This window comes from Orbicella faveolata, unplaced genomic scaffold (assembly GCF_042242905.1).
Source record: "Orbicella faveolata isolate gen_17 unplaced genomic scaffold, um_ofav_v1 contig_2, whole genome shotgun sequence".
Taxonomy (NCBI): Eukaryota; Metazoa; Cnidaria; class Anthozoa; order Scleractinia; family Merulinidae; genus Orbicella; species Orbicella faveolata.
Window position 1 is genome coordinate 21,536,144 of NW_028301547.1, and position 25,282 is coordinate 21,561,425.

Below are 25,282 nucleotides of genomic sequence, written 5' to 3' on the forward strand. Positions count from 1 at the left end.
TCAGTTGAAAACCACTTTATTACTACTCTATTTTCCAGCCAGCCACTCAAAAAGCGTCTGAGAGTTAGAAAAAGTGAGGTTAGGTTCAACTATTTAAGGCCTAAAAGGAGCCAAGAAGCCAAATCAGACAAATCTGTGTCATGCCAAACATTATGTAGCGGTCGAGGGAATATCTATACACAAAGTTCTCGAATATTGTGTTTAGGGATTACAGCGTCTTTGTGGTGTACGTAACACTTACTAGATAAAACCAAAGTTCCGTCCTTTCCATTCCTTGTCTACTATTCCTTTCGTTCCTTGGTCCTTGGTCCATGGGCCCCATTCCTATTGTCGCTTTTCATGTGACGTCGTCATTTTCCAAAATAAGAAATTACCAATCCTTCTGAAGTTTTAGTTTCATCAGATGTACGACCCTTTAATAACTTGATGTTTTGCAGCGTTTAAGCTCGACAGGATTCCTCATTTTGAAATAGGGCACGTTTGAATTTCTAAGTTTATGCGTTGTGTGACATTAAAATAGCGGCCCGATAAGGCTCTCGAATGGTCAAAAAGATGAGTTATTGCTCAAGTTTTTGCTAACTAAACAGTTGTTGCTCTAGAAAAAGTGGTAATTTCAATGTGTCGGAACTCTAGAGTAATGACTTTTCGTTTCAATGGGTAAACTCAATGACAGATGTTTCTGTTACTTTACGGGCGCCATGTTTCTGTCCCTCCGAGGGGCACAAACATGGCGACTCCATACAAAGCTCTATAAATTTGTGTGAAACACTTCTCCGAATAGCGGGAGAATGAAGAACTGCACAGACCTAAATCTTGGCGAGGTTGTTTATATATCAATCACCTTTCACATCCCAGCTTCTTGACTTAATTTATTGAATGGTTATGATTTTTATTTTTAATGGCGTGACACTGCAAACCAGCCATTCTGTCACGGTTGGTCACGTGTCTTCTATCTAACAACGTATTCGGATCATGGTCATGGTGGGCCGAAATTCCTTGATTGCTGCAGTTCTTGTTCCTCTTGTTTGTTTCTTACTTTTCAAATTCCAAGATGGGGATTTTACATTGATGATTTATGAGAAGATCGGTCAAGATCCAGCGGTTGCCTTGCGCGGGAAAGTGGTCTGGATTACTGGCGCTTCGAGCGGTATCGGTGAATATTTGGCTTATGAGCTGGTGAAATATGGCTGTAAATTAGTACTGTCTGCGAGAAGGAAAGCAGAATTAGAGAGAGTCAAGAAGAATTGTGCAGGTAGGTTGAATTAAGATGAAATAACTTGGGCAAAATGGGTTTGCATTTAATCACATCGTACTTATTCACTTATTATAAGACTTACTAGTAAATAAAAGACTTTATTTAACCTGAAAGGCCAATCAGTGATCACTGGATCACTGGTATTAACTGGCGATCAGCATTTACATATTAGTAAACTTAACTTACCGAACATTCTGTCAGTGTCTATCTCCCGTCACCTCGCCTCCGTACCCAGCTCTGGTAGCCAGGCACCCGCCGGGGTTGCGGCGTTTGAAATTTTATCACTGTCGAGGGAGCAGGCATTTGCCAACCCCCTGGTCGACCCGGGAGCATTTGGCACCCTAGGGGTTTTCATCTCACAATTGCTGTTCCCTTATCCAATTTATTCCCTGGAGCTGAGTCGTGGAACAGCTTGCCATCTGATTTGTGACAAGCAAAATCCCTGAATGATTTGATTATGTCACCACAGTTTTTCATAAAATTAAGAAGAGCATCTTTGTAGGGCAGCTTTTATTACTTTTCTATGCCTCAGTCAACTCCAGTAGTATCCATCCCCCCTGAGGATGAGCATTCCTTCAAATAATGCAATGAGAAAAGTACCCTGATTTCATTCCCTAGTTGCAGAAAGACACAGATTGATGTATATTATGATTGATGTAGGAAGACACAGATTTCAACCCCATGGGGGGGGGGGGGGGGGGGGACTCCCATACAAAAAGGACGGGGTTGCTTGTAAGAAAGTTTGAAAAGAAACCCTAAGAGGTACCAACATCCTGTTTTGTGTGTGGCTTGAAACTTTTTTCACCCCTAAAAGATACTAATTCAAAAACAACACATCTCCAGTGTCACAGACTGTATTTTGCGGCTCAATACCCTAGAAGGTACCGCAAAAGCTGCCACTGTGGACTTTTTGAGGCTGGACAACCTAACAGGTACCAAAAGCCGCATTTGTAACCCCTGAAGGGTACGACAAACACCTTCATCTTTTTTTTATGGGAGTCTCCACCCCCAGATTTCAACCGCAGGCAGAACCCAGACCTCTTGATCCTTCTGGAATCTGACACAATTGATGAGTGTTAAAAGTAAACCATGCACCATGCTTCAGTCAGGCTGCATTTTTAAGATATGTGATCACCAGTTATTATATCAATTACAAGAACAAAAATATCTCACCAGCAACTCTTTTGCAAATTAACAGATCTCAATGTTTAAAATTCCTCATTCACGTACTGCATACCTGTATATGATAACTATCAGACTTTAGGCTCATATGTGCCCTTATTGTGATCACACATTAGTTAAAATTCAATGTAAACCCTCTTTGACTAATTTACTGATATTTGCTAATTTCTTGCCCTTTCCATACATAATACATTTGCTTTTAATCTTTATATTTCAGCTATTGCTATCGATCATGATTCCTCATTTGAAAAAGATCAAGATATTCTTGTCCTTCCTGTGGACTCAATAAAATTTGATACACATGAAAAACTGACCCAGGATGTCCTCAAGCACTTTAAAAAGGTACAGTGTCTTTTTCTTGATAAATGTTATAAGAGTCAGAGTTTCAGACTATCAAACAAGGCAATTTTGCTGGCTATACTGAATCTACAAATTAAAACTTTCAATAATAATTATTTTATGCTTTGGAAGGAGTTTGGAAAAAAGCCTGGAGTTTTTTATTTTTATTTTCCGTGCATTTCATTATCAGTCCATGGTAAATAATTTTATTGTGCACAGTTACATGACGACATTCCATGCAATAAAGTGTTAATAAAGTGTTAACAGAGAACTTCTGTTTGATGTTTTGATGTTGCCATGAACTAGATGATTTTCTTGTTTTGTGAGGTTCAGACACTCATATACTCCAGCAATGTACTGGACAGTTTATTAACGTTTGTAGTACTTAGAACTTCAAATTGCACTTTTTATGGAACATTACCAGACAAGTGTCATTACTTCTATCTGCGGACTACAGTACATGTTGTTTTTCTTATTAAACTTTAATGCGCCCTTGAAAGTGCATTCCAAACTTTGTTGACTTAAAGAGCACAGTAATGTTAATCATTATGCACTGAACCTTTGTTATTTTAGAAATCTTAATAGAAATCAAGAAATGAAATCCAAAAAAAACAACAGCAGAATGACACGAGGCAGAATTGAAGCAGCTGGTACAAGTACATTTGTTTTCTTAATGTAGGTTGACATTCTGGTGAACAATGCTGGTAGAGCACAGAGAGGTTTGGTGGAAAAAACATCATTAGAGGTCGATAGAGCACTTTTGGATTTAAACGTTGTTGGTACCATCTCTTTGACCAAAGCAGTTCTGCCGCATATGATTGAGCATCATGAGGGGCAGATTGTGGTGGTGAGCAGTGTGGCTGGAAAAATTGGTAATGTCATTAATTTTAATTAGTTTATTCTGGAAACTACATCATTTTTCTGCATTCTGTTCTGCGCAAAACTGTTTTAATTAGCACTCTACTAACATATACATGATTGTGTATTAATAAACTTAGCTACTTTTTTATTACTTTTCACTTGACATCAGGATATCATAACAATATTGAAACATTGTGCATTTTTAATAAGGTTTATTCTTAAATGTTTCACTATATGTACTCTGTTTATTGGAATGACTGATAACCCCTCCCTTCTTTTCTCATTCTTTTCCCACCTTTTTTGAATGTGTTATTCACTTTTTTCTCACTTTCTATTTTTCTACTAATTTAATTGTAACACAAAAAATTGTAACTATATTTTGGTAGACTGGCCTGCCTAGACTAGCACTAGTTATCCATGGGCCAGTCCAACTGTAAAGTGTACATTAAGAAATAAAAAATGATTTCAAGATGATTAAATTTAAAGTGTTTTTGGGTTTTTAAATATTTAATTATTAACTACATGGGTTAATTTATAACTTATTGTTAAACTTATTTATAAAATTTAGAAGTCTTGACAGGAGTGGCTGATAACTGCCTGCCTGCCTGCCTGCCCGCCCGCCCACCCGCCCGCCTGCCTGCCTCATTGCCTACCTACCTGACTGCCTGCCTACCCAACTGCCTGACTGCTTAACTGCCTAACTACCTGACTGCCTGACTCCCTAACTGCCTGACTGCCTGACTGCCTGACTGCCTGACTGCCTGACTGCCTGACTGCCTGACTGCCTGACTGCCTGACTGCCTGACTGCCTGACTGCCTGACTGCCTGACTGCCTGACTGCCAGACTGACTGAATGACTGCCACCCCAGATGGAACAACAGACAGAAACCGAAACATCACACTTTTGTCACTCCTAATATTTTTGTCCCGTAAATGGTTTTCTTTTTTTTAATAATTTAAGTCCTCTTTGATCAGTGCAGTAAAAACCTACATATCATAGCCTGGTGGATTAAGTTCATTTGATTCAGTTCATTTGTGGTAATATTGATAACTATGGTATCATTATTTAGAATATATGAAATTTTTAAAATATTTTTCGCAGAAGCACCTTTCACGGCAACTTATTGTGCCAGTAAACATGCATTGCAGGTATGTGATTGGGATCAAAATGCTGTTAAACAAAGTTACTCAACAATTGCAAGCTATAGTGAATGGTTTGAACCCAGGAGTTTCAGTAGTTTGTATATTGTGATTGTCCAGCTGACAAACACCATTCACTTGACTCTGAAGATGACTTCCGCTTGGGTTGTTGAAACTTCAGTCACCAACAACAGTTCTTTTCAGAACTACACTCACCCGGACAATCACACTATACGAACAATAATATTATATATATCAATATATCACGTTCAAAGGACCAGACTTTTAACATCATCGACTGACAAACACCATTCACTTGACTCTGAAGATGACTTCCGCTCAGGCTGTTGAAACGTCAGTCACCAACAACAGCTCTTTTCAGAACTACACTCACCCGGACGATTACACTATACGAACTACTGATACTCCTGGGTTCAAACCATTCACTATAATTATTGTAAGCTATATTACCTACAGCCATTCTCGAGATGTGTCACTGAATCACACTTAATCACACAACAACAATGTCAATTTAAGACCATCTAGTCCTTGCTCACATATTATAATTTATTTCCAAGGAAACAACAGTATTTTTGCTCAATCACCAGCCACATGCTGGATCAGAGAGTGGCCAGGTCCACTATAAAATTTTGACACTTTCTTTCAGAATTACATCCTTGCGTTACAACAAAACACATAAAGATACTGGCCCCACAGGAAACATTTGGTTTTGTTTCCCCTCAAACCCCAGTGCTCCCTAATGGCTCTGTCTTGGGGAACAGCACTAAGTCTAATGGCCTTAAAATGCATCAGGTACTTACTGCCATTATCATTTTTTTAGGGCTACTTTGATACTGCACGGCTGGAGCTGGCTGAGCACAACATTCATGTACAGACTGTTCTACCAGGACCTGTCAAGTCAAACATCAATCTTTATTCTTTCACTGAAAACATCAATGATGTAAGAAAACATTGTTTTTTGATTGACGTCTTTACAACTTGTAACTAAGTTTGGATTGGTGGATTGGCCTTTTGATATATAATTGAGTGTTTTAATACCAATTGGCAAAGAAAATACAGTCAATCAGAATACAGGAAAGCTGTTGTATACTAAACAATTGTTGGATGAGGTTTTTGTGATATCTAGAATAATCAAGGTCGAGGTAGGGGTTATCAGCCAAAGCTGAAGGCTCCTGAGGCTGATAACCCTTACTGAGACCTTGATTATTCTGGATATCACAAAAACCGAATCTAATAATTGTTTTATTACACATTGAACGAAAAAAAAGGAAGTCATGTTTTTGCTTCTTCACTGATGGAAAGCAACACAAAACGCACGAACTTGACATGATTACCCTTAGAAATCATGCACTGCAGTCATACATAACATGATTACCCATGACCTTGAATGTCCTTGACCTGATTCCTTGACATGATTATTGTATAATCTGCAGCTAGATGACGTCACAGGCGCTGATTTCGAAAATTCCACTGTAAGAACGTGTTCCGGAAACACTGAGAATTTTTGATCAACTTCAAGCTGTTTGGAAATGTGGTCAAACACGTTCTTTGGTGTCAGTGAGTGGCTCCTGTTAGTGTTTGATTATACCTTCTTAATCGAAACCAAAACTAAGGAGAAAACAGAGAAATAAAATCATAAAACTCTATGCTAATTATATAACTCATAATTATACAGCTCATGAAACTCTGTGCTAATTCACGATCATGAATTCCTTTGTTTAAACTTGATGAATATTTAATTGTTGAGTTTGAGAGAGAAATTTCCAGTGACTCAAGGCTTTTGTCCTTGCAGGAGTTTAAAAATCCACCAGATTTATCTGAGTTAGAATTAATGTCGACTGAGCGCTGTGCAAAGTTAATGGCAGTAAGCATGGCCAACAACTTGGATGAAGTTTGGATTTCAAGTGAACCAGCCCTACTAATGGTCTATTTTAAGCAGTACTTGCCAAACCTCTTTAGATGGTATGTGTTGATCAATGTAACAAGTTGTTTTTGTGATGATAGAGCAGTTTTCAATTGAGTGTCGAAAATAATCAGCCAATTACATTAGTTTTGATTAAATTGGTTTCATTTTGGTTTTACTACAGTTTGAGATTTGCTGAGAAGTCTATTTAGTTTGTTATTGGTTTGGTTTGAAATTGAAAACTGCTCTATAGAAACAAGATACCGAAGCAGAGTCAAAGTCTTACCGATCACAAGCTATTGAGCTGTCACAGCAGGAATCTATTTTTCACGTGAGCTTGGGTGGGCCAAGTCATGTGTCAAAACATCCCTGTATAGGGCCGAAAGTTCAAATCCACGGTCTCGATTGAGCGTCGGAGACTGGCACAGAATTTCCAAGGTCTCACGAATTCTCCTCTCCTGAAGTTGTTAGAATGTTCCCTTAACCGGACCTTTAATGGTCGGGCGGTTTCTCCAATATAGATCTTTTCACAATCAGCACACTCTAATTTGTATATGACGTCACACTTCTTTCTTTAACTTAACTGTTGTAATAATCAAACATTTGTGTTAAATGACAAAAATAGTCACTTCTTGTTCGTACGTGTTATTTGACCCCGTAAAGATCCCATACACAAATTTCAAACAAATTAACGCATTGTCATTGAGTGATTTCATCTCTGAAGAAATTTGAAAAATCTCATACCCCATCGATATAAACCACCATTGCATGCAACCGTAAAAGATATTTTGATTGGTAAGGACATTGATGTTCTTTTCTGAACACCGTGAATGATTACAGGATGCTTGGAGACAAGAAGTTTCTCCTTAATTGGTGACAAATATTTCAAGTGTAAGTGCAGGGAACGAGTGTAAAAATTTTTTCAGCACTCGAAGGGAAGTTTCGTATCTCCAAGCGGCCATGTAATGTTCAATTTGTCATTTAAACACCAACGAAATACCAGATCATTTCGGCTCCTTTTATTCTTGGTGTAGAAGACACAGAACACGTCAAAAAAGCACGCCGCCCCACAAACCTTTTGTCTTCATCGTTTCCTCGTTCATATGTTCTCTGTTGTTAGTAGGTCAGCTTTGTCTTCTACACCAAGCAAGAGGCACCATTTCGCTTTCGCTGCGAAAGGCGCGTTTTATTATGTAACCATAGCAAAGCTCATCTTTTCAACTGTGAAGATAACGTGTTATTTAACGAATGAAGATATCGTTTCTGCGCGAAAGCTCACTTGGTATTTCATTGACAAGTGTTTATATAATCAAAATCCCCAATTTACACCTCTTAACGACCCCGCCTTTTTAACAGCGGAGTGACCCCACCCCCTCCCCCCCCCCCCCCCCAATCCCCGGTTTAGGCCACTTTACCTTGATTTTAACGTTGTGGCATTTCTATTAAAGTGTACCTAACCCCAAAATTTTTTTTTCGCTAAAACAAATCTAGACTTTATTTGAAGCATTTGGGCGAAGAAATTTTTGAATTTGGTTGAATCTTCGATTTTCTATGCCCTTTCAAAGTCGCGATTAAGTGTTTCACGACCGCGTTTTAGGGAGTCTGGGGCGGCGGTACCTGATGACGTCTACCCAGGAACCAAACACAATAGCGCCTCAGTCAACTCTCTGTATTTGCTCGAGAAAATAGAACGCAAAACTAATCGTTCCGATGTATTTTGGGGCTAAAACGTCCAAGTTTTGTCTCAGAATCATTTCTTTTTCGTCACTGGAGTCAGAGTTAAGTTTCGATTCGGAAGGCTCCGAAATAAACTTCGATCGAGCGCGTTCGACAACTGTGAACTCACTGCTTAGAGCTTTGAGAGCAATTTACAATATTTCAAGCGACGACGGGGAAGACGTCTTTGCGGACGAGCTGCCTGTATATTAGGAATGGAAAGATAGATACGAAGTGGAGGAGCAGGCAAACGAAAAGCAGGAAAGAAAACTCAAGGACTGCTTTGGATGGTAATTTTGTCAACTAAACATAAGATTCCCACTCGTGTTTATAGCCCGTTTACATTTGTCCTTACCAAGAATGTATTTTGTCAAGGTTCTGTTAAATCCAGTTTGTGTTTTATTTTCAGTTGAATGCTTCATGTTTATAAGAGCGACGTACGTGTTGCAGTTTTCGAGACTTGATGACCTGCAAAACATTGGCTTCGATCGATTGAAAATCGTATTGTTTGGACCTGTATTTTTGAAGCTGCGGGAAGCAAGGTGGAAGGAAACATTTCATACAATTACCGATTTCACATTGTCACGCGTTTTAAGTCGTAACTCCAAATAACCAATGTAAATTGTTCTCAAAGTTTGCAGAGAAATTCGTCGGATAAGCGAAAAGGATGTGTTCCCTAAGCGGTCCGCAGATAATGTTACGCGGTCATATTTTCGACGCTATTGCACAGAATCTTTGTCGCACTGCTGATTTCCAAACCTTCGAAAAACTCTGTGAGTCTAACAATTTTGTTATCATGTAATTCTAGAGGATTACTCTTCGACTTTCATCTAAATCGAAAGAGAAATAAGTGTTGGTTAGCAGCGTACAGTTGCGATCTATTTACATATCAGTATAACGCTTCTTGATCATGACCGGATCACACAACTTTGCCGGTTATGTTATAAATACTGCGGGATTGGAAGATATGGGTTGTAGGTAGTATTTCTACAAATTGCTGGTTAGCTTTAAGCAGGAAATTTATGAAAATAGCGTTCGAAAGTCTGCGGAACAAATTCCAGTGACAGTTCTTCAATGGTTCTCACAGATTCAGTTCGCTTGTTTCGGTTCGACAAAATCAACCATCGTTTACGTCTTTATTGCACCATTAGCCGATCATCGTCAGTAAATTGTACAGTATATCTTTCTTTAAATCTGGAATATTGCTGCAACAACCGATAGCACCTCTGGAAGGCGTTTTTGCGCACTTTTCGAATGTGTATTGCACCATCCTGAAGGAAATGAGAGGAAAACAGATATCCAACCTTCCTGGGTAGACGTCACAAGAGCCGCTGGACCCATTCTCCTCAAACTCGGTCGTGAAACAAAATGGCAGTGTTTTGGAGCTATTTTCGAGATTTCGTCGTGGCACAGAAAATCGAGGATTTAACGGAATTCAAAAATTTTTTCGCAGAACTATTTCAAATAATAAGTAGATTCGTTCTAGCGAAAAAAAATTTTTGGGGTTAGGTGCACTTTAAAACCTCTTTTAAATGTCGTCTTTCTCCAGGCTTTCTAAGATGTTCTTTATGGAACGCGTAAAAAGACTTTACACGGACAAGAAATCTTCAGCAGAAAACAACGAGTCTTAGAGTTTGGAAAATGGAATGTAGAACAGTCGTGAAAAGCAATATTGTACCTCCCCTTCCCTTTTGTATCTGACTCCACTCAGCAGCCCTACATGTACAACTTTACAGACCTTTCACGGATCGTATACTTTTTTGATGTGCAACATACTAAGCCCAGTTTTGCAAAGCGTGGATAAACGCTATCCATCGGATAAATCACTATCTCAAGACATGATTGATCATCGCAGTTATGCACACAACTTAAGTAATTGTGAAATTAAAGCCTGAAAAAAATTCAGGCCCATACCGGTGCAGTGCTCTACCGACTGAGCGATAACTATCTGGGAGTTGGTCGCTTTATGAGTTCGTAATATACCCGTAGATGGTGAAGAATACAACATACACGGAGACCCAGGGGCTACTAGCCGGCACGAAGCGATATTTTCGGGCGATCGATATTAATCGGGTGAAAGTTTACTTCGAGAGCTGAAAAGCCCCCGGGAATATATTCTTACCGAACCAGTTCCAGCACTAGTCGAATCTCCTCCCGCTGATTGGCCAGAAAAATATTTTTCTGGGACTTACAACCTCTCCCCTCTTCTTTGAGTAGCATTTTTTCACTTCTTCGACTTCTCATATTAAATATAATAGAATAAAGTTGTTTTATACCAGGAGCCATCATCGGGGACGGAGACCGTAAGAGACTTCCATTGCTTTGTCCTTTTCAGCTTAGTCTGGTTCAGTCTGACTGGCAGAGGTCCTTATCTCAGGTGAAATAAGAAAACATGTCTCTTTTTAATTTCGCATCAACAGAAATGATTGGCGTGCGGCTTTTAATTAATGTTTCACTTAATACATTAATAAAGGAAGATACCAATTAATTTATTTGCGATTGCTCGGCTCATTTGGGCCCTTATTACATTAATGTAGTAAGAAGGCTTCCTTAAATATGTGCTCTTTTATTTTCATCTCTGTCTTTAGCGCGGGTAAAAATGATACCCAACAGACTGTAGGCAACAGTTCAAGACTTTGATGAATTTTAGTCAGCTCTGTTTTTGCCTGGTTAGCAAAGGAGAGTGTTTGCCTACTGTCAAAAACTCAAACAGGCTGACACATTGTCTCAGGGCTTATCAATTTCATGAGTAAAATAAAAGTTACCAAGAAAAAATAATTTCCGCAAATGACAAAGCAATAGCACGAAATGTCAATAACAAAGAAATCCTCAGTGTCACCGAATTTTTAAACAGCCAATCATATCACCGGGAGGAGAAGACTGTTGACTGACAAACTCCTTTGTTTTGTTAAAAGCCTCCTTACAAGGCGTCGGTTTTTTTTTTTTTTAAGAAAAACCTGAGAGAAAATTCTGTTGTGACAAGAATTTCCAGCATACATGTACGTTCGAACAAAAGCTCAAGCTTTTTTCTTGTAAAGAAAATCGTTTTTTTTTCATAATCAAATCCGTCTTCGTTGATTCCAGCTCTTCACATTGAGTGAAACGTTTACACCAGCCAAGTCAAGACGTGTAGTGGTGAACAATTATCAAGTCCATACGACATTCATCCTTCGTTCCTAGACTGTGGCTACAAACATTTGTTAAAGTCGAACTTGATTGAAAACGTTCAATGTAAAGCGAAATCATGAATAATTCACTTTGCAAAGCCAAGCTACCAAACTCAAGTTCCACAGCTTTACAAGTTAAAGATCCACTTTATTCTGCTACTATCGTTAATATTGTCTTCAACAGCTGTCTCTGTTATACCACGATTGTGCTGAACATTGTCACCATCTGCGCACTACGGAAAACGTCTTCACTACCAAATCTTTTCAAAACATTGCTTCTAAGTCTTGCTGTATCTGATCTTGGTGTTGGTTTGCTGGGTCAACCTTTATATCTCGCCTACCTGGACGTGAAATTGCAATGCAACCTTTCCAATCGGCCCATTCTTGTTGCATCTACTCGTGTTATTTTGAACATTTTTTATTTATCTTCGTTTTGTAGTGTTATGGCTTTAAGTGCGGATAGATTCTTTGCCATTCAAAAGCCTCTACGATGCCAGAATGTTGTAACTCACAAGCGAGTTATTACTGTAGTCACTGCAATATGGTCTCTCAGTGTTCTTTTAGGGCTGTTCTTTGTGTTCGTTCTTCCAGGTAAAATCACTATTGTGATCATTCTCATGATAGAATCCGTCTGTTTTGGTGCAACGACTTGGTCTTCTTATAAGATATGCAAAACTGCGAGACAACACAACATACAAATTCAATCCCAAACACGAATAAATAGCGGCATGCTAAATATTGTGAGTCTCAGAAAATCTGCCCAGAGTACACTTTTCATCTACGTGGCATTTTGGGTTTGTTATCTGCCTCACTTTATTTTGTCTTGTCATCTCATATACGCAGGGGGAACTATGACTTCAAGCACGTTGAATGAGTTCTTCAAGACCCTCGTTCTCCTTAATTCCTCTCTCAACCCCGTCATTTATTGTTGGAGGATAAGAAATATTCGACACGCTATAATGGAAACTCTTCAAAACGTAAGGTGGAGACAGTTCTGCGGAAGATAACAACTGTTCAGTTAAACAGAGGAACGGACCCTAAGGTGTTTTAATTTTGATTACTTTCCAGAGAAAAGAAACAAAACTCGTAGAAAAAACGCCTGTTATGTTGTTTGGGCTGATCGGTAAAGTACTGGAAGTGCAACGTTTTTTATTTGTAATGCTTTTATTTATGACCAGTCCCTTGACTTCTAAAGTGTCCGCCATTATCAGTAACAATATTTTACTTTTGTTTGTAATTATATACTAAAATTCAGGCAGGAGAATTCGACAACGTATGAATATCGAAGCATCATCTTGTGTTAGAGATATACCTGCACCCACACAGTCGTAGCCACCTGAACTGTTCTTTGTAGCTACTGTCTCAACAAATAGGTCCGCATTGCGTACATATGTGGCTTACGGGTTATTCCAGTTTATTTCATTGACCTCTGCAGTGCTAAAAAATGGGAAAAACCAAGTAAATCGATCCTTATTTTTACTTCTATTGCATTAATTCAATCTCGACTAAATAGTGGCATGCTAAATATTGCGAGTCTCAGAAAATCTGCCCAAAGTACACTTCTCATCTACCTGGCAGTTTGGTCTTGTTATCTGCCCCACTCTATTTTGACTGGTCATCTCACACACGCAGGGCGAACTATGACTTTAAGCACGTTGAATAAGTTCTTCGGGACCCTTGTTCTCCTTAATTCCTGCCTCAGCCCTATTTACTGTTAGAGGATAAGAAATATTCGACAAGCTATAATGGAAACCCTTCGAAACATAACATGGAGGGAGCTTAACGGAAGATAAAAGCTGTTCTTTGAACAGAGGAGGGGCCTCTAAAACGTTTTAATTTTGATTACTTCTCTAAGAAACGAAACACAAGACGTAAACGCCAGCAAAGTTGTTTGGGCCGATCGGTAAAGTATGTAACCATTTTTATTTGTAATGTTTTTCTTCATGACAAGTTCCTAGACTTCCAAAGAAAGTACCCGGCATTATCAGTGACAATATTTTACTTTTTCAGCCGGCTCTTTTATAATTAGATACTGAAAGCCCGGCAGAAGGATTCGATAACGTATGAACATCGAAGCATCATCATCTGTTAAAGGCATGCCTGCACCTACACAGCCCTAGCCATGACTAACGATCTGAACCGTTCTTTGTAGATACTGTCTTAATAAAAAGGGCCGCATTGCGTACGTATGTGACTTCCGGGCTATAGCAAAACTAGTTACGAATTATTTTGTGAACTTCTGAAGTCTTTAAAAAAAATGAGAAAAACCAAGTAACTCATAAGGTCAAATCAAGCAAAAAGGACTTTAGAAAAATTTAAAGAAGTCGGCTTCGGCTACCAGACAGTTCCATGCTGCCCACATTTCCCATGATTATGATTTAGAGTGTTTTCTTCAGGTCAAGTCATAATCTGGTTGCCTGGCAATTGTTAGTGTAACAGACTTCAGGTTTCTTAAACTTTTGTGAATTTCATTCGTATGTTAGAAACCTTATGCTAATTATCAAACTGGGGCGAAAACTAATAACAAGGGAAACATCTCAGCGAGGGTGGTTGGTGAATTAAAACACCTTTCTTAGAACCAGTCGAATTAAGGTCAGATTTTGGCTAAATAACTAAGAAAGGTTGAGTCGTGTTTATTGTGTGTCTAGTAATTTTCCACCTGCAAGCGCCCCTGAACGAGAATCTGCAGATCAGGTTTTATCTGGTCCAGCCTGTAAATTTTTCTTCCTAATCCACATATGGCAACGTTAACATTCATTGTAAATATGGGCGGACTATGGACCGAAATTCATAACCCGGTGAGCTTGCTGTTTTTCTATTACATTGGTTTCTATTTTTTTATTATTTCCCCTTCAACTTTGTTTTAAGTTCTAGTACTAACGTTCGCTTTTGCTTTATTATTATACTCGATCCAATGCAAAGGACAATCTGTTTAAGAGCCTTCCCATGATCTCAAGGCAAACCTTGAATATTAATGGCGAGTCAAAGGGACCTGCATGCCGCCTTTAATAATTTTCACAAATATGTAAATGCAAAAGGAAGGTGCCAATTAACTCCTTAATTGTTCCCGGCTCAAGCTGACCAGTCCAACTTGCGTTCTGCAAGCGGGTCAAACGCTACTTAAATTAATCATTTTTAACACCTTTTGTCCTCTTTAGTTGTAATTTTGTTTCTGCCTTTTGACACAAATTGAAACAAAATGGCAACTGGTCCTCTTGCGGGTTTCAAGGATAAAATAATATTAACGAAAAATAAATGACACTTTGCTCACGCACAACAATTAACAGCTTGACATAACTCCTTTAAGGAAATCAACCAGTGACATCAATGCTTTGTCACGACCAATCAACGCCGGACAAATTTAAGTTTGTTTCTTGTTTCAGTGTGCTAATAATTTGCAACATACATTAAAGGCGTGCACCTGCAAACGTATGTGAGTCAAAATCAGCTCAAGCTTCTTCCTTCGATTCCATTTAGTAAAAGGACTATTGCTCTAACTGTCAGGAATCCAAACTAAACGAATCATACTCGATTTCCAAGCACCACCCCTCAGTGAAAGGCGCTTCGTCACGGCTGAACGGACACACGTAGTAAATTCGTCCTTCGGTTGTGTGGTTACCTACATTTCTCAATCCATAATTTTGATGTTTCGGACAAATCACAATCATGGATAATTTAATCTGCGGCCCACAGAAACAGAACTCAAGTTCCAAACCTTCACAGGTGGAAGATCCCTTTTATTCTGCCATCATTGCTAATATTGTCTTCAATAGCTGTCTCTGTTATGCCACCGTTACGCTGAACGTCGTTACAATCTACGTCCTACGAAGAACATCTGCACTGTCGAAGCCTTTGAAAACGTTTCTCCTAAGCCTTGCTGTCTCTGATCTTGGAGTTGGTCTGCTAGGTCATCCTTTATACATTGCTTTTTTGGTCGCATTATTACGATCCAACTTGTCAAATCATACCAGCCTTGTCGCTTGTACTCATGTTGTTGTAAACATTGTTTGTCTATCATCGTTTTTTAGTATTATGGCCTTAAGTACAGAAAGATACATTGCCATTCAAAAACCTCTTCGATACCAGGATATTGTTACTCAAAAACGAGTTTTCAGAGTGGTCATCACAATATGGCTCTTCAGCACTTTTTTGGGACTGTCCTTTGAATTCATGGTTCCAGAGAGTATCGCTGTCGGATGTATTGTCATCATAGAATCACTCTGCTTTGTTGCAACAACCTGGTATTCTTATAAGATATACTTCATCGTGAGACGCCACAACATACAAATGCAAGCTCTAGTACAACAGGTTTCACAAAACAGCGACACTGTTAAAATTTCGGGTTTCCGAGAATCTGTTCGAAGTACGCTGTGGATCTATCTCGCATTTTGGGTTTGTTATCTGCCACGGTACTTCATTTGGATTGTACATCAAGTACAAGCAAGCAAAAGTATAGCTCTTGAGATCTTGGAGGAGTTCTCGCTTACTCTTGTGCTCCTCAATTCCTCCATCAACCCCATCATCTATTGCTGGACAATGAGACACATTCGACACACCGTAGTGGGCATCCTTGGAAACATTTTTCGGAGGCGATAATTTTGTTTTATTTGTGCAGTTTGATGCAACGTCATTACCTTCTTGCAGGATGTAGTGGAACCCCGTATTGCGGCCACCCTTTGTAAAACACGTTTAAAATAATGGCTTTGCTGGATTTAAAGTTAAGAATTTTAGACTTTTGCTGGCTCTAGCTGCAGATGAAAATCATCATTACATGCGAATCAAAGTACTATTATAAACAGGTTGAATGAGATCTCGGTGATCTTCCTCAACTCGGTCTCCACTGTAGAAATATGGCACGCACGCGCACTGTACACACAACATGGGATTTTGAGTAGTACTATTGCGCAGCGTAACGTTGGGGAGCAGGGGCGGCGCGCTCGCCTCCCAGCAATGTGGCCTGGGTTCGAACGGGGCAGCCATCTGTTTACGTTTTGTTTTAACTAAGTAATCTCACTGGCTAAATGATTGATTTCTTGTAAAATTTGCATTGGTCAGGCACGTTTTAATGGAATAATAATAATAATAATAATAATAATAATAATAGATTTGTATAGCGCCTACTTAATGGAAACTCTTCAAAACGTAAGGCGGAGGCAATAATTGTGCAGGGGAAGGTAACTACTTATATTACAATGTACGAAAGGACTCTTTGGTATGTTTTGAAAATTTTGTTAATTCTGAATATTTGCCAGAAGAACAAAACACATTCAAGCAGTGAACGCCGGCGAAAAATTGAGAAGAGACCGAGACGAACATCAGTGTGCTTGAGTTTGAGGACAGCTGTAGATATCGCTCACCTGATATTTTTTGAGCCAATCGGCAAAGTATTTAAAGTGCAATCATTATTTTTAATGTTTTTACTCGTGGCAAATCCCTCGAGTTCTAAAGTACCCCGCATCGTCAGTGACATTATCAGCCGGCCCTTTAAAAGCGTTTGTTGGTTGGAATTAGACGCTAAAAGCCAGGCAGGATGAGTATCATCATCATCTTTTAACGGCATGCATGCACTCACTCCGCCATAGCCATGACAACGATCTAACCGCCGTAGCCAGACTAAAAGTCTTTCCGGGGCATTATCAAAAAAAAGTGCTTTCTTACCGGAACTTGGAATAAAGAAATAATTTCAAAATTTTTACCGAGGAAAGTGTCTCGGTTCGCTTGTATTAGCTACGGCTCTGGGTCTAAACTGGCCTTTTCCACGAGTATTTTAATAGACGTTGCTTCAAACATATGCGTGAGACCTGAAATAAACAGAATTTAACTGAAAAAGCCCTTGAGCTTTAAATTCAAGGAAACATCTTAAAGAAACGGGTGGCAAATCAATAAAAAAACACACAAGTACCTCGGCCCGGACTAAATGGCGTCAAGTAGAACCAGGTCAGTTTATAGATGTACGTACTGTTCTCGATATGCCTCGATGACAGCGATGTTACTCAAAAGGATTTGAAAATTATATAAAAGGGGTTTTCTGAATTTTATCTGTTACTGTATAAATTATACTATTTTTAACTAAAATAATAATGAAATGGCAAGCGTATCCGCAGGGGATCTTAAGTGAGGGCGTAATTAAACTTTTTTTATGACCAATCAAAACGCTGCGTTGTAAAAGCAAGTGAAACAGGGGCTGGCTGAACCGAAATAACAAAAGGGTTTATTAGGCTTTTAAATTACTAGCATTTGCAAACCTCCAAACACCTGTCAATGAACACTGGATAAGGTTTATTCCTTGCACTTATTCCTTGCTTGGGAAATAAAAACCATTCCTTTTCAGTGGAATAGTCCTGTGAGAAAGGTATACTCTAAATATGAATTCGTTCCAATAATTAAACTCCCGCGGTTCGCCATAATCAACTTCACCAAGCAATCTGCGACACAGCATATTCGGCATTCAGCCTCTCGGCGGGAAAAACAAACGGGTTATGTTTCACTGATCTAAAGAAAAAAAGATGGCGGTGGCAATTTACAATGATGAGCCTCAAAACGTAACCTTCGAATCAGATAAAGTTGAAGATCCGCTCTATTCTGCTCTCCTCGCTAATGCAATCTTTAATGGTTGTCTCTGCTATACCACCATTATGCTGAACATTGTAACAATCTACGCTTTGCGAAATACATCGACACTATCAAGCACTTTGAAAACATTACTCCTAAACCTCGCTGTTGCCGATCTTGGTATCGGTTTTCTAGGCCAACCTTTAGAAGTCGTTTACCTGACGGAGTTACTACGATGGAATCGATCAAGTCCTTCTACAGATAGAGCTTCTGCTGTTGTTTTGAGCGTTTTTTATTTGTCTTCATTGTGTAGTATTATGGCCATCAGTGCAGATAGATTTATTGCCATTCAGATGCCACTGCGATATGAAGATCTGGTGACTCGCAGAAGAGTCGCTGCAGTCGTTATCACAATATGGCTATTTAGCGCACTGATCAGTCCCTGCTCAGTGTTTCTACTAACAACGAATACCACGTTTGCATTTCTTGTCATCATGGAATCCATTTTCTTTCTTGCTACAACACTGCTTCATTACCAGATATATTTGACAATAAGACGCCACAAAGAACAAATACAGTCTCAAATGCAACAGCTTGCGGAAAATAACGACCTGGCAAATTCGACAAGAATCACAAAATCTGCAAATAGGACATTTTGCATTTATCTCCTTTTCTGGGTTTGTTATCTACCTCATCTTTTCGTTTCGATTGCTCGTCGCATACACGGAAATGAAAGTGTAACTATAAACGTATTGTACGTATTTTCGGAAACTCTTGTTCTCCTCAATTCATCCCTCAATCCAGTCATTTACTGTTGGAAAATGAGACAGATTCGACAGACGATATTGAACATTCTTCGAAAAATGTCTCGATGTTATACCAGAGGTTAAAATATAGTTATTCTCATAGTGAAAATGATTTTCATCTAGATTAAATCATTAATTCAAAACAAATATCGTTGACATGAAGGCAACATTCTACCCATCTTATTTAAGAAAATAATTGAGCCTCGCGCTTTGGACACCGATCGCGCTGCTTCACGAAAACGACTGCACCTTATGTTGCAGCATAGAATCTGACACTCACCTAAAGCGAGTGTCTAATAAAGTATCTAGGGTTAGTATGTTTCAGTGTCCTATTTTCGCGCCCTATTTTACCAGTACCTGCCCCGGATGAAAGAAGCATTTAAACAGTGAACCGTTACCATAACAGTTTATTCCGATGACATGTCAAATCATCAGTTTCACTTGGTTCACTCGAGTTCACAAATATAGATAGCCTTTCTATCGCAGAGAACGGTTTTCGTCGAATACGATCCGGGGCCTGGTTGTTCAAAGGGTGATTAAACCAGCTGGTTAGCGTGAATTTTGTTTTAGTTCTGTAACTTAACATTGAGGATTGTTTAAAACTATTCAGGCAACCAGTTTTGACTTGGCAAATCTCAAACGTCACATAACATACACAGTGAAAAGCCCTTCATAAAAGAAAAATTCTAAAAACCATATTATTTTAATCGATTTTTAAAAAATGAGTAATAAAGCCACTAAAGTTGTAGGTTCGTGTCTTTTTACAGCTACTAAGATTATTAATAAACTCGTAAATAAGCATTATTAAAACTATAAAAATTATTGCGATTCTCTAGTCTTGTCCAGAACAATGTTCTAAATGGTCAAGTAAACGTTAAGGACAGAATCCCATGTTTTGAAACTGAATGAGCCCGCAGTTCTAGTAACTGAAGGGGCAAAGCAACACCGTCATTTCTTGTTGCTCCTGGCGGCTTGAATACTTGTGCTGAAGTGTATTTAATTGGTTCGTTCGTCCATTTCCCATTTTGGCCCTTCTTTGCTTCATCTGAGGCTGTACACGCATTGGTATTGCGTATAACTTATTCACAAAAACGTTGGGCACTCCTCATTACAGAAAAATGTCTGCCTCAAAGTGCAGTAAAACTTTGGTTTCACTCATATTAAGGTACCAAATTGAATGCTTTTAATTCCTAGCAGACAGGGTTGGGCGTACGTCGTTTTCGTTTTCTTGGTCTATACTACAAGATGCGAATCTCTGCTCGTTTTTGCAAGTCGATTGCAAAACGGCAGGAATAAATATGGTCCGTATCTCTAACTCGAAAAATAAGCGCTGTATTGTTATATCAGCAGCGAGCATTGGTTGTCCATCCAGACATGTTTAAGAACGTCGAGACGCACGCTTCGCCTAATTCAAGATCAATCAAACAGTGATGAGCCAAATATGGCTTCAGATATAATCCTAAGAGCCCAGCGGCGTACATTCCAGCGGCTGATCCCAATGTAAGCACGCCCAGTGCAAACTCTCTCTCCTTAACATCTGTGATTTGTTCGCCTACAACAGACAGTGAATTGGTGTAGGTGCTTCCGCTAAGAACACCGATCATGAAACACAAAACCAGAATAACTTCTATGTCTCCAATAAGGTAAAACCATGATGCAAACACAAACCAAAACATAAGCGCGTTGCCGAGTGCAGCCAAGATCCAAGTATGTTTTATTTGCACGTGACTAGCTACACGTGAGCACGTGACTGAGACTATCAGGAGGTACGAACGACCAAGGAGTCTACCAATATTATGGGCTAGCATGTAATAAGTGTAATGGCCAATTAGGTAAAGCGACTTGTTCGGGAATACAAGCGATGTAATGACAGCTTGTAATGAAAGTTGATCCGCAAAGAACTGCAAGAAAAGGTAAGCCATGGCCATGAATATGCTCCACCACACCAAAAGCTTTTCATTGATGCTTAGTTCGTGCGTTTTCTGCCTTTCTTCTTGGTCGGGAAGTGCATGGTAATGGACACCCGCAAAAGAGATGTTTTTGGATTGCCGTTTCACTGGGAACTTGTCCAAGAATGCGTACATGAGAGGAAGGACAAACACAACGGGTATGAGGAAAAACACTGTGACTCTTGGGGAAAAACACGTCCATGTCAAAAGAGCTGCGAAACAAAAATACAAGTGCAATTGAGTGCCGGGTTACCGTAACAAAACGAACCTTTTGGTTTTACGTTTGTTTTTGTTGTTTTTGTTGTTGTTATTGTTGTTATTGTTGTTGTTGTTGTTGTTATTGTTGTTGTTGTTGTTGTTGATGTTGTTCCTAGCTCCTGATCCAAGACGTCCAATAAAAGACCAAAATAATAAGGGTAATTTAATTAATGATTTGAAACAGCTGTTTGGTGGTGGGTTGGGGTACATCCTCATCAATAAACAAAGTACCAATATGCAAGGCCAAAGGGTACTGTTCTTGAGAACTTTTGTTCTGACCATGAGTGGCAAAGCTGTAGGTTTGTGGTACACTTTGATTGTTTCAAATGTTAGTTTGCAAATGAGAGCCATTTCCAATGACGTGAATTTATGCATTAGACATGCGATAGGATCCATCACTTGAGCACTAAGTTTTGAGGTCTGAAATAGTTACTGGAAAACCTCAAAGTTAGTTCGAAATACATACAATAAGGGGTTCACCTGTTGGCCACACGCCCCACCAAAGACTTCTAAAGTACCCCTCCCTCTTCCCCAGTTTAAAGTAAAGGCACAGTATACATTCCGATTTTTTAAAGAGGCTAAAAGGCCGCTTTAGCATTGTGATGTTATTTTGAGTATATAATAAAAAGCACAAGGGATTGGCTTGCCGGCAGATGTGTATCTTAAAATGGATAATTTAGCCAAAACACCATACTGTCAGAGTTAGCATTGAACGCGTTGGAAGACATTACATACATTATATCAGTTATGTACTTACATTTTAACTTGTTTGTATTCTCTTTTGTTTACTTGTTTATTAATTGATGTATATTTATGTTATTTTAATAGTGGGCTTCCTGCGAGGTAGCTTTTAATTTTTACGGCTAAGCGGAGTTTGTCACTCTAAATAAAGAATTACCATTACCATACATTTTTAGAGAAATTGGTACCTGTCTTGGCCACTGAATAGCCAGTTTCAAGAGATAATCAAGGTAACTTACCTTGATAACCTCTTGCCAGTTTACACTGGCTTTATATTGTTGCAGGTAGAATTTAACGACATAGACAACATGATGGACATGTTTTTGGTTGAAATAATGCTGCATTGAAATCATGCAAACACTCTATAACTCGTTAAAGGAAGATTTAGTTTAACAAGATTAGGATAAAGCAACTCAAAAGAGCATTTAACCTGATATCTGTCAACGTCTTATATGCTCTTTTGAGTTGCTTTATCGTGATCTTGTTAAATTAAGTCTTCCTTTAACCAGCGAAAACCAAGATCGGCTTAGAAGTTAACTGAAGAATATTTTCTACGCTATAACTTGTCTTTTTGTTGTTGCAGAAGCCTACGGATGAAACTGTGAGACTGTTGGTAGTTCTACTATAAAGAAAATGTATTGTGAAATATTGGGAAAAAAATATATCCTCTTTATTTACTTTGAGGTCCCTGCGCTACTTAATTCCTTCCTCCGGAAAACGTAATAGAGACCTGCGCGCCGGCAAACACACCACTGTTATCTTTGAAACGGTTCACGGCACAATCCTACCCTCAGGGCCACATAAAGCAGAAACAATATCAAAGTAGCAAGCAAAACGAATAATGAAAACATATTTCACTCGGAAGACCAATCATTTTGAGATTCTTTGCATTAAAATTCTATCGCTGGAGAAATTCTTACAGTCATAAAAGGAATTTAGATGTATTCTAAAACTGATGTAACGTTGAGTGAATGTTTGTGGCTTTTACCGAATAATCCAGCCCATTACCCTCCGAGAATCATGGCATAAGTGAAAGTTGAAGTTACCGCATAATTTGAGTAATGGGCAAAAGGCTGTATAATTGTCGTGCTTAAATTCTCAACAAGAAAACCCCACTTTGTTGAGCGGGCTACATTTCTTGATCAGGAAAGAATCTTGACACTAGGAAATGTTCGAATACTGTGCACATAACCCATACACAAAGATTTCCTTAATTTGAAAGTGGCACCGTTCAATCATCCGAATAACTGCACTTCTGAAAATCTCACAAAACCAGTTCTTCTGTTTGAAGTTGTAATTTTTAGATCACTTTATTTTAGCCATTCCTTCCCTCCCCTAGTCGCTTCCTTCCGCCAACATATATTTCCCTCAATTAAGTCGCCCAGCTCCTAGGTTAAATGAAGGTTCTGTTAATTTACTCAAATGTATTTTAACGGGAGACGAGAGGATTCGAGCACTAGCCTGGGTTAATATTTTGTTGGGATGTGTTACGCTCTACTCTTATCTCATAGTGTCTCTCCACCCAGAGATATGTAAGCGAGTTTTGGCGAAGCGTTAGGTCAACCTGACAATTTGTTAGTGGGGGCTATCTGCGATGGACTAGCATCCTCTTCGTCCAAATCGGATTTTAGAAAATTCTTTCCGCACTGTTGATTCTCTTGGTTGCTTTGATTCGTTGGGTGGGATTAGACTTTAACCCAACCGTTTCGAATCCCTTCTAAAAAACTTTACGTACCTGAGTAATAAAATGCACCCATTACAATACCCAAACCACCTCCTGTCACAAAGCTGTGGAGTGCCAAGTCACCATAGAACGCTGTCACTGAAAGAAATACGACTTCCGCCATGGCCCTGCCAGATTCGAAAACAGTCATCCCTAAGAGTCGTGCACCTTGCGAATTGGGGACAACGACGATTACCAGTCCCGCGGTACAGAAGGAGAGCAGCAGCGCGATTTTAACATAGTATGGCAGTTTATGGTAAACCCAAGGAAGGGTTAGTTTCACGACTACGTGCGCAAGTCCTGATGTCACGACTGCTGCACTCAACCAGGTAGATTCTCCAGCGAAAATATCCACAGTCGCCGCGCTGATCACCTCGCCGAGGAAAAACGCACAGTATCCAAGGATGAAAAAACAAACAATGTTACGGAATTGCTCTCTTATGGTCCCTTGTTCCATGTCAGAGTTTTCTTTCAAGACTCGATTTAAGACTGCTTTAGGTAGGAGTTAATTAGAGATATGTATCGCGCAAAGTCTTGTGATGTACTGATGTAATTAAACTAGTTAATATGCGAGTAGAGAGTCAAAGCAACGTGCTTGATTAGCGAAGTGAAACAAATCTGGCTTTACTGTATATTGATTTCACGAAACAAACCTCTCCTTTAAGAGAAGCTTCTACAAACGGTAGGAAAGAGTCATGTCTGTCTCATAAAGAAAAAAGTTAAATTATAATTTACATACTCTTTCAGCCCTCCCTTACTACCATTTTATAACATGCTTGAAATCTGCCTTTAGAAGTACCCTTCGTCTGTCAATTAAAATTCAAAAGTCAAAATAATGAGAACGATTGACGTAACTTTATTTAGGCGCAACTTAGAGATTGCATAGTGTAGAACTTCCAAACTTGCAGGTAAACTCTAGAGAAGGGCAAATTGTTGCCAGGTACTCCAGTTTAGAAGCATTGCAAGTTTCTTTCTTTTTCTGTAATCATTTCAAAGCTAAATGCCTATACTGTCACTGAGGTGTGACGTATGTAAATTCAGTGCAAAAGTAAATGAATCACAACGAAATGGTGAATCGCTCCAATAACAGTCAACAAGCATAACGGCAGGTCCGCTGGGCGTACTAAGGGCGGCCGGGTGGAGAGAATTTCTTCAAAAGGAAATTCTCAGTCATTTTAAGACACGTGCAGAAGATGCCTTCAACATATCAGTACCTTTTACCTGTTTCAGTATCTTTTATCAGCACATCTGTTTATGAAATGGATCTCTTCTATGTAAACGTTTTTATGAGGTTTTATTGGTCTCAATTACTTTCTTTACGCAAGTACTTGTATGTTTAGAAGCTTCAATCAGTCGAAAGAAACCCCGAGCTTGCACTGTCACTGTCTTCACAATGTCGGTCCTTTTTAAGAATTTCTTCATTTTTTTTTTTTCTCGCTCGCCAGTGATGATCGAACAGTGAAGTTTAAAATTGCGTCGGATGGCAAGAGCACAGGCGGGATCAGTTCGATCATATTTATCTCTGGTCATAGAACGACTATCATGACATCACAAACGCCCATGACAAAATGGTGTCGGCATTCACCTTTCAGTATCACGAGTCCTGGTTCGAATCTGACCAATATTTTTAGTTGTAGTTTGCTATTTTTATTCTTTTACTGAACAATAT

General features: G+C 39.1%; 5 protein-coding genes and 1 long non-coding RNA gene across 7 annotated transcripts; 4 read left to right on the forward strand and 2 right to left on the reverse strand.

The window, feature by feature from the left end:
- LOC149112408 (uncharacterized) lies at nucleotides 1-1,791 on the reverse strand. The gene is made up of 2 exons (XR_016207426.1): nucleotides 1,442-1,791; nucleotides 1-1,204 (listed from the first exon to the last, which is right to left on the reverse strand). It is a non-coding gene; the product is annotated as an uncharacterized LOC149112408 (long non-coding RNA).
- LOC110040891 (dehydrogenase/reductase SDR family member 7-like) lies at nucleotides 973-22,567 on the forward strand. 2 transcript variants are annotated; one of them, XM_089290262.1, is made up of 7 exons: nucleotides 973-1,252; nucleotides 2,655-2,779; nucleotides 3,456-3,648; nucleotides 4,740-4,786; nucleotides 5,619-5,738; nucleotides 6,591-6,760; nucleotides 22,474-22,567. In XM_089290262.1, coding segments are annotated over exons 1-7 (936 nt in total). In that variant the 3' UTR covers nucleotides 22,475-22,567. The 2 variants fall into 2 exon arrangements, with proteins under 2 accessions (XP_089146388.1, XP_089146387.1); XM_089290261.1 differs by lacking the exon at nucleotides 22,474-22,567 and adding an exon at nucleotides 9,967-10,909.
- Nucleotides 11,041-13,063, forward strand: LOC110040893 (adenosine receptor A3-like). The gene has a single exon (XM_020746162.2). The coding sequence runs from the start codon at nucleotides 11,662-11,664 to the stop codon at nucleotides 12,589-12,591; it is 930 nt and encodes a 309-aa protein (XP_020601821.1). The 5' UTR covers nucleotides 11,041-11,661; the 3' UTR covers nucleotides 12,592-13,063.
- Nucleotides 13,971-16,629, forward strand: LOC149112409 (adenosine receptor A2b-like). Its single transcript, XM_089290265.1, has one exon. The coding sequence runs from the start codon at nucleotides 15,251-15,253 to the stop codon at nucleotides 16,178-16,180; it is 930 nt and encodes a 309-aa protein (XP_089146391.1). The 5' UTR covers nucleotides 13,971-15,250; the 3' UTR covers nucleotides 16,181-16,629.
- On the forward strand, nucleotides 18,011-22,567 carry LOC110040892 (melanocyte-stimulating hormone receptor-like). Its single transcript, XM_089290264.1, has one exon. It carries the CDS (start codon nucleotides 18,091-18,093, stop codon nucleotides 19,024-19,026), a length of 936 nt encoding a protein of 311 aa, XP_089146390.1. The 5' UTR covers nucleotides 18,011-18,090; the 3' UTR covers nucleotides 19,027-22,567.
- Nucleotides 19,333-24,149, reverse strand: LOC110040889 (uncharacterized). The gene is made up of 2 exons (XM_089290260.1): nucleotides 23,626-24,149; nucleotides 19,333-21,103 (listed from the first exon to the last, which is right to left on the reverse strand). Exons 1-2 carry the CDS (start codon nucleotides 24,068-24,070, stop codon nucleotides 20,286-20,288), a joined length of 1,263 nt encoding a protein of 420 aa, XP_089146386.1. The 5' UTR covers nucleotides 24,071-24,149; the 3' UTR covers nucleotides 19,333-20,285.
- Nucleotides 24,150-25,282: the final 1,133 nt, after the last annotated feature.

Coding starts and splice junctions, on each gene's coding strand:
- LOC110040892 (XM_089290264.1), top strand. CDS start 18,091: ATGGCGGTGGCAATTTACAATGATGAGCCTCAAAACGTAACCTTCGAA.
- LOC110040891 (XM_089290261.1), top strand. CDS start 973: ATGGTCATGGTGGGCCGAAATTCCTTGATTGCTGCAGTTCTTGTTCCT. Junction 4,787..5,618: donor CCAGTAAACATGCATTGCAG/GTATGTGATTGG, acceptor TCATTTTTTTAG/GGCTACTTTGATACTGCACG. Junction 5,739..6,590: donor TCACTGAAAACATCAATGAT/GTAAGAAAACAT, acceptor TTGTCCTTGCAG/GAGTTTAAAAATCCACCAGA.
- LOC149112409 (XM_089290265.1), top strand. CDS start 15,251: ATGGATAATTTAATCTGCGGCCCACAGAAACAGAACTCAAGTTCCAAA.
- LOC110040893 (XM_020746162.2), top strand. CDS start 11,662: ATGAATAATTCACTTTGCAAAGCCAAGCTACCAAACTCAAGTTCCACA.
- LOC110040889 (XM_089290260.1), bottom strand. CDS start 24,070: ATGGAACAAGGGACCATAAGAGAGCAATTCCGTAACATTGTTTGTTTT. Junction 21,104..23,625: donor GGGTGCATTTTATTACTCAG/GTACGTAAAGTT, acceptor TTTGTTTCGCAG/CTCTTTTGACATGGACGTGT.